At 42.4% G+C, this 13385-nt stretch overlaps 1 protein-coding gene across 3 annotated transcripts in view; it reads right to left on the bottom strand.

Annotated features, from left to right (window-relative positions):
- Positions 1–12154, bottom strand: part of cadm1a (cell adhesion molecule 1a) — a 432536-nt gene extending 420382 nt beyond the window's left edge. For 2 of the 3 annotated variants that reach the window (XM_070894430.1, XM_070894429.1), the window contains exon 1: positions 12004–12098. In XM_070894430.1, the coding sequence (XP_070750531.1) occupies positions 12004–12094 (91 nt within the window). In that variant the 5' untranslated portion in view covers positions 12095–12098. Of the gene's footprint in view, positions 1–12003 lie in introns of all 3 variants that reach the window. The other variant, XM_070894428.1, reaches the window with a different exon arrangement.
- Positions 12155–13385: the final 1231 nt, after the last annotated feature.

Genomic DNA, 13385 nt, shown 5'->3' with positions numbered 1-13385 from the left:
ATTGGAATGCAGTAAGAATTAAAAATGTATCAGATGAGTGCTCTAAATGTTCATTTAAAACAGGGGCCTGACACTTCATGCTTGTTGTGTTTCAGTGAGAACAGGTTTGTGTCGACAGTTAGTAGCCTAGCTGCCGTGTAATTTTTAAATTAAATATATTTATCTTTGAAGGAGAATGGATAATTTACAACAATTTTTCTTTCACATTTTGAAATTCAAACGCTAAAAGGACAGCAGCCTTAAGATTAAGAAAATGGTATAAAGCATCTCATGTTTAACATACTATCTGGGAACACTGTTGAATGTCCTTTTAATGTTCCCACTCCCTTGAAATCGAGACTCAACTGTTCAGTGAATCGCCATTAACTGCCTGAATTTTCACGTTTAATGCTTTCTTTCCTGATGTGCACTGTTCTACAGGTGGCAACAGCCCTCCAATACAGTGCTCTAGTTTAACTCAAGCTAGAGGACAAGTACCTATCCAGGAAACTCATCTCCACAGTGTAAATAATTCTGGGCAGATTTGGCATTACTGCTGTCCGTGTAGCAGAACAAAAACAGCCCCGGAAGAGAATTTGAGGAGGTTTATGCAAACTACACCTTTAATTTATACAAAGTTATATTCAACAAATGAGATTTCAGATTTACAATGCGTCTGATTTGCACCCTGTAAACAGACTTGTTTTCATTGCTTTTCATTTGTCTTCAAAACAGGTTTGCAATAATTCTCTCAATTAGTATTATTTTGATTTTCGATTCACTGTGCAGAATAAAACCCTCTGGAAAAATCTCCACGTCAATGGCTACAATTTAATTTGCTATAATTGTGATCAAGCAGCAATTAATTTTCCACTGCGATTCAAAACTTAATTTAATTTATTGCTTTGACAACTTAAATAAAGGAATGCATCATACAATCCATGCAAGTAAATAAAGCAGTGATATGACCGTGCTTTGCTTAATAGTGTAGAACAGCCAGCTCAAAAATCACCTGAGACGCCACTGGTGAGCAAGGCCACGTCAGTGAAGTCAGTCCAAAGGCACATTTGAACCAAAGTTTGATAGTGACAGAGACTGTGTAGAACACACAAACTTAAGGTTTTTTGAAATGCTCATCATTTTAAAGATTCAAATATCAACTTGCATTTATACAGTGCCTTTAGTGTCGCAAAACGTCCCAAGGTGCTTCACAGGAACATTATCAAACAAAATTTGAGGTTGAGCCACATAAGGGAAAATTAGGGCAGACTTGGTCAATGGCAGGTTTTAAGGAGTGTCTTGAAGGAGGAAAGAGAGGTAGAGAGGCAGAGGTTTAGGGAGGGAATTCCAGAGCTTAGGGCCCAGGCAGCTGAAGGCACAGCCATCATGAGCGATGAGCGATGAAAATCAGGGATATGCAAGAGGCCAGAATTAGAGGAGCTCAGATATTTAGGGCTCCACTGAAAATGCCAGAAACTGTAATTATGTAATTGCAATGGCAAATTTAACAAGTGGTGGGAGAAAATGTTCTCAAAATATTTATTTGTAATTCAGAGAGCCTGCAGATTTGCAGTTAAATTTAAAAGAAAAATCGGAACCCCTGTCCTAAAAATACAATGCATGTGTCATCTCGACAGGACACAATGTTATATGGAAGTTTAAGGCACCTGGAATACAATGTGACAACTGAGGAACACTCCTGGCACTGCACAGCACAGCATACGTGGAATCAATTGTGCAGGTACATAGTATCTAATGATCTGCAACTCTTCAAAAATTGTTCTCCTCCCTCTCCTCCCTTTCCTCCCCCTCACCCACACACACAGCTCAGCAACGGGACCCGTGATCAATTATAATCCACACAGCCTTCCGAACCAGCTTGCTACATTCATGGTTAATTTCAATGAAGATGCAGAATCTGAAAGCAGCAAGGAAACTTGGAGCAGTTTCAGCGCAGGAAGCAATGTTCAACAGGATACGTATCAATAGCAACCACTGGTGTTGCATTCCAACAAGAAAAGCTGGTGGCTGCAGCATGAACACCATGGTTCAGCTGGTCTCTCAAAAAAGTCTTCTTGCCCAACTCAGCCAGACCTCCATAAATCAGTGGTCCTTTCTGCATGAAGATGGCCCATCGCCCAGATACTCTGCATGTCACACGTGCTATCTTTTACACTGCACAGGCACTGTTGCAGCAGTAGAGTGACCACTTCAAATTCCTATCCTACTTTCTGGTTGCCATGTTTCTATATACGCCTCGCAGCAACTTTATGTGTGCAAGTTTAAAAACTTTCAGACAGTCTGCTACACCACACCATTGCATTTTCTAACTCAACCCTCGATTCAAAATGTCACCAGCAGTCAAAGGTTGGGAAATAGATCCAACAGGCATTGAACCAAGTTAAACATTAAAAAAACAACAGGAATTTCTGCCCCCACATACAAGACACTTGACATCTGTATAGACACACAACTATGGAAGTTAGCAGTAGCAGGAATGCAGTGTACACACGCTGCTGCACCACACAGTAACACTGTAACCGGTGCCAGTTTCAGACCTGCAAGCTTTTGTTTTCTTTAAAACTGCAAACGGCAACAAATGGCCAGTCATCCTAAATCAAACTTGGGAGTTTCTATTAATTGATAGATGGTGACTGCAGAGAATCCAAGCTAGCTTTACACCGCTAAAACCAAGAGGGTGCACGTTAAATAAGCCAGCAGAAAATTGCTGAAACCAATCGTTTCTACTCTGAAGGGAACCCCACATGTAGGACTTCACCACTACTGGGAACGGAATCTTGACTGAACGACATGGTCTCCATTACCACTACATCAACACACATACATAATTGCCCCATCCATCCCTCCCAAATCTGCTCTAGGATATAAGAACATAAGAAATAGGAGTAGTATGCCATTTGGCCCCTCGAGCCTGTTCCGCCATTCAATAAGATCATGGACTCAACGCTTTCCTGCCCTCTCCCCATAACCCTGGACTCCCTTTGTGGGCAAGTGGCCATGCTAAGTCTATCCAAATGCCACTGGAGGATGCATACTAGGTGGAAATAATAAATATGTCTGAAAATTAGGGGGGGGGGGGGGGGATTACAAATTTAATATGTGGACTTATCATTTTCAGCTACTACGGTACTATTAAAACACAGCCGGCATGGCCAGGCAACAATGGCACCACATATTTTGGCTTTCTCTCAAAACCATGGTTAGAAATGCTGGCATAGACGTGATGGACTGAATGGCCTCCTTCTGTGCTCTACTGTCCTATGATTCTAGAAAATGGATTGCAAGGTTTACTATAGGCATGCTTGTTCACCAACATTTGAAAAAAAATAACTAGACTACATTCAGTTAAGACGTGCTTGTCTAGGCAGGTGCGATTAGTTAATGAATAGGTGCTGCATCCACACGTGTAAACAGCTTTGTTTGAGAAACCCTACAGCTGCCTCAATGGCTCGGTTAGTGAGCAGCTGATGATTCGGTCTCATCTTAAATCCCTAGTAAGAGTCACATTAGCTGGTCTCACCCAGGATTGCAGCAGAGCAGTTATAGTTGGCTTCTGCATCGTTGGGTTAAAGAGATGAGGGGGAATAAATATCAGCCATGGTTCCATCTGCTGATTAGTACTTAGATGATCCCTGCTGAAGCTTCTGGGTGGAGAAGTTCAGCAAGGACAGGAAGGCTGTGACGCTCACTGTAGTTGAATATCCTTCCAACACTTGGCATGATTGTTCATGTGAAGAATGCCAGGTGAGGAAGATATCAGAGCGCCCAGTGCCCAAGGAATTATATCCCAGCAAAGAGTCAAAACCCGGGGGCAGGAGAGGAGGTGGGGGGGGGGGGGGGGGGGGGGGGGGGAAAAGAGAGGGGAAGTTGACGAGGAAACAAAAACATGAATTAATCCCCTAGGGAATTATTCAAGCAGTCTATGAAATGGAATTTTACAAATTCCTGTTGTGAAAATTGAACATATACCCCCAAAAATAGTGGGAACATTGGTGTGGGTGTGCACATCCCCTTTAATGGTTTGTGTAGCCCATTCAAATTACCGTGCGTGCATGGGTTTTTCCCTCCCATTTAAAAGCCAGCGGGCGACATGCACGGAACAGCCACACACACAGACTGCTGCGCAGCTGTACGCGAACATTGACCCACACACAAACTAAGCAGTTCGAACATAATTTACTTTTGAAAAAAAACTGGCACTGCAGAAAAAGGATAATGAAATGGGCAATAAGCCACTTTATTACTCTTAATTCACGTCCAGTGCTATCGCGCATTAGTCACAAAACATTAATGCAGCAACCAATTTTTGCAACAACAAAAAGGTGAAGGAGGTGTTACAATATTAACAAATTAATATCAAACAATAGAACAAAAAAGTTCTGACTAATTATAACTTTGCAGCATAACTTGACATTTCATATAGGCATGTTCCATAAACATTGACAGTCGCTGACAATCCTTTGATTTGGGAAGTTAAATATGGTGCCTTAAATACAATTAGTAACATGATCACAGATTATCACTTCAAAATGTACCCATCTGTCATCTCTGTTTTTCAAACATCCTCATGGATTGTTTCTTTATTAAAAGGGGAACTCAAGCAGCCAAATAACTCCTCTGACCCCGTAGACAGTCTCATTTTGGACTTGCAGAAAGAGGAGAATAAAGACTGAAAAGTTTGCTCGTCTTGGCCAGGTCACCTTGCGAAAAACAATCCATCGCAGAGGACAGAGTTTAAAGGCTTTTGGCAAAAGAACCATAATGCAACATGAGGAAAATATATATTTTTTTTTATTGTTTTTTTACGCGGTGAGTGGTTAGGATCTGGAATGCACTGCCGGAAAGGTGGTGGAGACAGATTCAATCGTGGTTTTCAAAAGGGAGTTGAATAAGTACCTGAAGGAAAGCAATTTGCAGGGCTACGGGGAAAGGGCGGGGGAGTGGGACTAGCTGAGGTGCTTTTGCAGAGAGCCGGTACGGGCTCGATTGGCCTCCTTCTGCACTGTATGTCATTTCTATGTCATTTCCTCCAACAATTTTTCATCTCGGAATACTCCTGTGAAGCACCTTGGGACATTTCACTACGTTAAAGGTGCTATATAAATATAAGTTGTTGTTGTATGATTCTATAGCTGAATCTACACATTACAGCAAGCTGACCAGGAAGAACACTCATCCCACACTTAAAATAGCACCTTGAAGAGTTAATGCCTTCTGTGGGTAAACAAGCATAGGCATAGGGCAAGGACAGAATCGGGCTCAGCTTTGATTTTAGATGCACATGGTAGCTATTTTACAACCAGCAAGATCCCATGGTAAGCAACATGTAGATAATTTGACCAGTGAATCCGATTTTCTGGTAGTGCAGGTTGAGACGAATTTGGCCAAGATGCTTCGAGAACTCTGCTTTGAATAGCGCTACATCCATTGGGACAGGTCGGCAGGGCCTCGGTTTAACTCAAAGGTTGGCCCCCTGAAAACACTTTCTGAAGCATCAACCTAGTCTATGTGCTCACGTCTTAGTCTTGAAGCTACAATCTCTTAATACAGAAGAGAAAATTGACCAAAAAAAAACAGTACTGAAAAATCTGGAATATAAAATGAAAATATATGAATTTATGCTAGATTTTGTAACGGTTACTTGGGAAAGGAAGAATTACAAAAACCAAAGGCAGGACATCACATGATATTTAGCTTAAATACAAATTGTTTACTAACAGACCAGATTTTGAAGACAGGGACTGAAAATGCCAGTTTATTTGGAACATTGCATTTATTCACGCATAAATGTCAGTGGTACTTCTGCATTGTACCGTGGATAAAATATTTGGTCAGGTGTGACCTGTACCTCAACAAAAAAAAAGCTTTCTACACCAGCTTAAAAAAAAAATCAAAAACACTCCTTCAGTTGATGTTAAGTGGTACAGCCACGCAGACAATCCAGTCCCAAAGTAGTCCTGGTCACTTATCTGAAACGACTCAATTTTGATTCAAGTAGCGTCCAATAAAACAGGGCCAGGTCTGTTTATCCTTTCGAAGACAGTTTGCTAATGGAGAGCACTGCAGGTTCAGCAAAGCCTGAATGCAGACATATTTGTTGTGATGTACAGGCTGCTGGGGTTGCTTTTCAGATGCGACGGTATTATCAAGTATTTAAAACAATGCATGACAATGAAGGCAGCCACTTCTGGTTTGCTATTTTTCAAATAAGGAAAAGGGCTAAATCACTTAAAAACAAAGTGCCCCAATTTATTTTTTTTAAATCCCAGTACAGATAGTGTAGATAAAATAATGTTATTTAATGAAGCCTTACAGGGAAACTCCTGAATCGATGGGGCTATTATCCACGCTGGATTTCAATGCGTTTCTCATGCAAGATCCATGATGTAACATTTTTTGAGCATGATTTGATCAGACAGTGACTAACAGTGGAGTCTGTCCCAGTGAATGCACAACAACAAAGAGCCCTATTGGCTATACAAGCCACAACACGGTCTGGAATGGGACCCTCTCTTCTTCTGATGCAACACTGGGGAGGAACGCACATCGTTGGCTGATGTCCACCCTGGCAGTGGTTCTCAAATAATGTGTACTGAAATCCTGGAGATACTGCTGTGCCAAGAATCATTGTCTGTACTTGTTTCAGCAAGGTGAGCATCCATTTCTACCCTTGGGATTTGCAATGTATCTGATATTGTAAATAGAACCACGCATCCTAGATTGTAGACAGAATTTAAAAATGTATCTCTAAAATACACTCTGAGTGAGCAACAGGTTCCAACCCAGGATTGATTGCAGAAAAGGATGAATAATATTACTCTACTGGTAAGAAGACAGAAATGTTACAAGCTCACTTTGTCTCCAGTGCAGCAGCGCCTCATTCAGAACACTGGAAAGATGTACTGTACAGTGAACCATTAGAGTTGATTAAAGTTCCCCATTCCCTAAAGTGCATTATACAGCATAGCAATATAACCTCCCCCCCCCCCACTGTCCCCCCAAAAAGCGCACACTTCCCACCAGCATGGTCCATTAATTGTTGCGATTGCACAAGAGCGGTAATGGCAGTAGCCCCAAAATTTCAATTCCATCTCTCATGATCATAATTCAACTAATAGTTCACTGGCAACACACTCGCCAGACGGAATAAAAAAAGAACTGAAAATTAAGATGCAATGGTGCATAGTGCTAAATCTTACACACAACAAAAAACTAAGCCTCTGCAATGCAAGGTGTTGAGCATTTGGCTACTGATCAAAATACCACATGTTTATATTCCCTCTTGGTTGCTTATGTCCTTCCTCGGCTGGATGTGTTCCAGCAATTCTTGGCCAAGCCACTGGAAGGAGCATTGCATGCACGTTAGGAACTCTGGTTGGATACCCCACTTAATGGCTACAACTCTCAATACTGCACTTACATTGGGGGTGTCCAAACTGTAGGCTGTGTGCCATATGCAGTCTGTGATCTGCCTTTTTAAGTTTGATTTCTTATTCTCTGCTTTGCCTTGTTTGAATGTTGCGGATTTGGAAGTTTAAAAAGGGCTGTTCTCAGCATTGCTACATTGCTGAAGATAAATCCCAAATCAGAACACCAAGTATCGAGTTACTTTGAAATTAATGGGAAACTGACTTGCACATTCTGTGGCTTGTGGGGCATCAACGTATTCACGCCAGTGGGCTACAAAGACAAAAAACTTGGGGCATTTCAGACTTACAGGGAGAGTGCAAGCCATCTCACCCTCCAAGTTACAAGAGGATGAATGCAGTAAGCAGCATGCTCAGACATTATAGAAAAGGTAAACAAATTAAGAGAAAATAAGCTTTATGTTAACAATCATTGAAATATGTCAATTTCAAACTGCTTTATACAGTAAAGTGCCTTTAAATGGCTCTTGTCTCATCAGTGAATACTCGTCAGGAGGAGCTCCAACGAGAGTTTACAGTCCTCATTTATCACTTTCAATTCCAGTCTGAAAAGGATTAATTATGCATTAGCAGCATAAATAAGCTTGCAGATGGGTTTATAAATATTTCTGTGGGTTCAGTATTAAAACATGCAATAGACACTCAGAATTTAAGAACTAAATGAAATGTTTTAGATTCCTTAAGCAACTTCAGCGATCTACATTAATCCACATGTAATACCAGAGTAAACACTGAGATAATAAGAGCCTCATAGGTTCTCACTGGCTGAGAGACTTACTGACTGTGTCCTGGAAAAAATAATCAATATTGTACACACCATCAAAAAGCAAAATATTTTAAAGCCAGCTACGTGGCCTTGATTTCTACACTGAAAAGCTGCGTCTCTGATCTTATGCTCCAAGAAAAATTAGCATCGCTGATTAACTACAAGTAACTGAGCATTAACTGACTCAGAGGACTCAAAGCTACATTGACTCTTCCTTACAGTTAAACTTCTAGATTCCAAACTCCACTAACCAGCAGTCTCAAGGTAATTTCAAGTCAGTCTACTTCCAATTACTACCATGAAATGCAAATGCCCTTCAACTTTAAAAAACGAAAAATGATTAATTACAGCAATTGATTCGAAGCCAATGCACTGTTATTCAGGTATACAGTGTCAATAAAAGGGCTATAGAAAGTACAGAGAAAAATAGCCCAACATTAACAGACTGGCAAAGGCATTTATCAACTTCGGTGACATGGTCTTGCATCCTGATTTTTTTCCTTTTGTGTACAGACGCACACGTGTGCACACACACACACACACACACACACACACACACACACACAACCCAAACCAGCATACCAACACAACACACCCCAACACAACACACATGCATGCATGAAAAGATTTCCAAATGACACACACACCAAATGATCCAAGTGCACAATGAAAATGCTGCCAGACTTTGATATCAGAAGATGATGAAAGAAAGTCAATGCCAGCATATCTAAAAAGAGGCTTCCAGGTAACAAATTTGCTACTTGTCTTAGATCTACATCCAGGAATGCAGTTCTGCACAACCAAAAATCCCCAGAAGCATACAAAGTGAGGCAGAGCTGGACAAATCTCTTTAAAAACAAAATCAAATAGCTGCATTTTTGTTTCTGTAGTTCAGTAAAAATCACAAACTTTCCATATTATTGCAATTTCAACAGTGAAACATTATATCCTTCTACAAAATGTACATCACTTGGATTTTTTTTGTCTTCGGCAGAACAATAAGAGTTGAGCACATATGACTCCCATATACTCTGAAAAGATCACAGACCTTAAATAATCGTAGACATTCCCCCATACACACAAAAAAAATCACGGTTTGATCAAGTTCACCACAAGAAAACAGGGCTGAAACAGCCTTTCATTATGTTCAAAATACAACACATATGTGGTAGAATGCTGGCAGCAATGTAAAGTACTATCTCGGTAATAATAACTGCACGGGGATATTGGATATTAAAGGGGTTTTACGGGGTGTTAAATGCACTAAAAAAAATGCCATTGTATTAAAATGTATCTCCCAGGAAATGTGAATGGCATCGGGGGTAAAAAAAAAACTATTCAAATGAGTACAGTGATCCTGTGTTTTGCATTGATCAAGAACAGCGTTCATTGTGGCAGAGGAAATCATGTACAAAACGCATATGAATACACCCTTTTGTTCCCGGTCACTAGCTGCTGTTTCTTGTGTTCGGATTTGTTAAATTCGAAAGGTCAATCAATAACGCTCTTGTCTGTGACAATCCCGGAAAAAAATGTTTGCTCTTCTTGTAATGAAAGGTCGCTGCAAACGTCCCCAGACACATCATCCACCGGACACCGACTGTAAATATGAAGTGGCACCGAGCAAAAACTGCTTTATGAAGCCATCACGATAATGAGCTGGTCTGACACCGCCCCCGCCACACACCCCATCAAACAACTTCGGCAAACAATACCCACAGGGTTCACGGAAAACTCGACTCTTTCCCGGGATACTGAAATGGAAGTCCAGAAAAATAATAATGCCTTTAGCAGCCAGCACTAGAAGTACGCTGGCACACACATCAGGTCAGATTTATACATTCAAAATGATAAAGTAGTCAGAATTCACAACAGCACTGGCCGCCACTATTTAATAACAAGGAAAGTGTTTAAAAATCATTGCTATTGCACATTGCCTTGATGTACAAAACGCATTAACCCATGCACTCCTAAAATCAATGGAAAGCTTAATATGCCAGTGTTGGAGGAGGGGAAATGGGTCGATCGTTTGCCTTTTAAAAAGCAAACAGGATCTGGAAGTGTAAGGAAGGCAATTCCCCCCCCCCTCCCCTCCTTTTAACATAATACAGGAATTAATTCGTGCTTATCTCTTCCTTAAAAAGAGTTCACACAGCAGCGAGCGCTAGCAGGCGGGCAAGGGCGGTGTTATATGTAGGTTTGAAATACCACGAGCAGGATTTCAACCCAAGCGATTTCTGGATCCTCAACCCAGGCACAGTTAAGCCACACACAAAAAAAAAACATCTTGCTCCAGACTTGAGAAAAAAAAAGCCTAGTCCAGTTTAAGATTCTAATAATAAAGTTTGAAGAATCGTAAAGCTTCTCTGTGCAGCTTGATGCAAAACTAAAGCCGTGTTGCAGGGCTGCAGTTATTAATTTTAAGTATAACCCTGTGCCTTGTGGCGAGGCTCCCGAAGCACACGCTTACATTCTGGGATATTACAGCAGGGCGCTAGAGACTGAGGCTGCAGAGCCGGTGGGAATTTACACCAAAAGGGTTAAGAGCGAGGGGAAAGTGGGTATAGCACAGCGATGGGCTTCAGCAATCCCTTGCAAACAAAAGGTTTTTTTTTTTAAAAAGGAGGGGGTGGGAGGTGGAGGATAGAAAAAGGCGGGCTCCTCGTCCCCTTCCCACCAGCAATTCCAACAAAAAAAAGATATATCCCCCAGGATGAAACCCGGCGGAAAAGGAACATTGCACATCGTTTAATAAACTGCAAGACAGAAAAGCATTCATTTCTCCACTTGTTGTGCACCAGTCAATACCGCACCGAGGGGGGAGGGAGGGCAAATTGACATCTAGTCATTGCAACAGCTTGTCAGCCTGGCTCCCATCACATCCAACCACACAGTTAGAGTTACAAGGTACAGCAAACAGGGAAAAATCCAAGGCTCCAGGTCATCGAGAGACCCCCCGCCCCGCACCTTCCCGAATGTAGCTTGCTTGAATTCTCAAACGCGGTTTGAAAAAAAAAGAGGATTTCTCCAAGCAAACATCGCCTTCTTTCAAAGCCCCTGCTACTTGAACTCCCTCCCTCCCCCAAAACTCAAAATGTACATTATATTTCTTAAACACAGTGGACTCTTATGTATCTCCCCGAGGCAAGGGGAAAATAAATAAAAGCCGCTATTTAAAAACAAAAGCTCTCTCGCAACTTTTTTCACACACTGTCTCTGTGCATTTCATTAAAGAATTGCCTCCATGCAGACTGCAGGACAGCGTTTGCTGAGATACAGGGCTGCCGGCCGCCTCAGGAGAGCGAACAGCAAAATAAACCACCCGAGCCACCCACAGTCCGGAGCTTTGAAGTCCCCCCTCCCTCCTTTTGCAAATATAACTCATTTTCCTTTAAACACTAGAGAGAGCCGCTGAGATTTTTTTTTGGGGGGGGGGGGGTGGGTTTGCAAAAGTCTATTTTCTTTAAAAAAAACCCACCCCACACGTTTAACCATCTTTCAAACAAATCATCCTTTTAAAAGCAAGCTTTTTTGGAAGGGAAACGCAACTTTGCTGGCATGCAGTGGCCAGAGCCGGCTCCAACAGCAACACACACAATTTTTTGTTGCCTCCTTTTCCCAGCAGATCGTCTCCAGTGCTTGGTTTTTATTTTTGGGGAGGATGTGATTATTTCACTTCCACCCCTCTCTCTCTCTCTCTCTCTCTCTTCCCCTGCCCTTTCTCCCCCCCGCCCCAAAATAAAGCCGCGACGGTAGTCCCGAGTCTTTGCATCCTGGCGCGGTGCTGCAGGGGTCTCCTGCCCCGCTTACCTTTCGCGATGAAAAGTGCCCAGACGGCGAGGGCGAGGAGATGGCGAGAGGCAGCAGCAGCGCCGGGCATGGTGAACGCCATGTTGAACATACACCTGCTTGTGTGCGAAGCCAAGCCGAGCAGACTGGCGGCGCTGCTCCACCTCCGCATGCTAATCACCGCCTAATCAGATGATAATCATATGCTAATGAGATGCTAATTGCACGGACTGGAACGGCACAGAATGGAAATCGATCTCGGCATATGCAGCAGGGAGGAGTGAGGATGGTGCGAAAAAAAAAGCAGAATGCAAAAAACCAATATTTTTCTGTCTATGCCAACTCCCCATTCTATGCCTTTATGTCCCTCCTCCCTGTGCAGCCCTGATTTTTATGTATTACCAACTCTCCCACTGGAAAAGAGTCCATAGATTTCTACCGTGCTCCCCCCCAACCATGGGCTGTGATTGAGTCTCTGACCCGCGATTCCATACAGCAAATAAAATGGTAAAAATATAAAATTTGGGGCATCAGAATGTTTTTTTGTTTTAATAACTTGTGTGAGCTTACTCTGAGAGCAAGTGAACGAGGGACTGCCTGTGATGATGAACAAATGCACCGGCCAGGAATGTCTCACGGTTTCAGTTCCAGTTCTAATATGTTAACTCATCTCTTAAAAGACTTGCATTTATATAGCGCCTATCACGATCACCCGGACGTCCCAAAGTGCTTTACAGCCAATGAAATACTTTTTGAAGTGTAGTCACCGCTGTAATGTAGGAAACGCAGCAGACAATTTGTGCCCAGCAAGCTCCCACAAACAGCAATGCGATAACGACCGGATAATCTGTTTTTTAGTGCTGTCAATTGAGGGATAAATATTGGCCAGGTCACTGGGCAGATCTCCCCTGCTCATCTTCAAAATAGTGCCATGGGATCTTTTACTTTCATCCAAGAGAGCAGACGGGGCCTCAGATTAATGTCTCACCCAAAAGACAGCACTTCCAACAGTGCAGCACTCCCTCAGCATTGCACTGGAGCGTCAGCCTAGATTTTTCATGCTCAAGTCTCTGGAGTGGGACTTGAACCCACAACCTTCGGACTCAGAGGCAAGGGTGCTACCCACTGAGCCATTGGCTGACCCGATGATGGCAGGGGTGGGGTAAACAGTCTAAGGAAATGGTGTGGGTGGGAACTGACCAATGTTCTGCCCCTGGTAGCTGTGCACGAGCTTCTACTACTGGATTATCTGGTCATGTTTACATTGCTGTTTGTGGGAGCTTGCTGTATGCAACTTGACTGCAGTGTTTCCTACATTACAGCAGTGCCTCTTCTTCAACATTACTTCATTGGCTGTAAAGCACTTTGGGACATCCTGTGGTCGTGAATGGCACTATGTCAAT

The sequence above is a fragment of the Pristiophorus japonicus genome, chromosome 11, assembly GCF_044704955.1.
Source record: "Pristiophorus japonicus isolate sPriJap1 chromosome 11, sPriJap1.hap1, whole genome shotgun sequence".
NCBI classification, from domain to species: domain Eukaryota; kingdom Metazoa; phylum Chordata; class Chondrichthyes; family Pristiophoridae; genus Pristiophorus; species Pristiophorus japonicus.
Note: the sequence above shows the minus strand (reverse complement) of the source record. Positions and strands in the feature narration are given on the sequence as shown.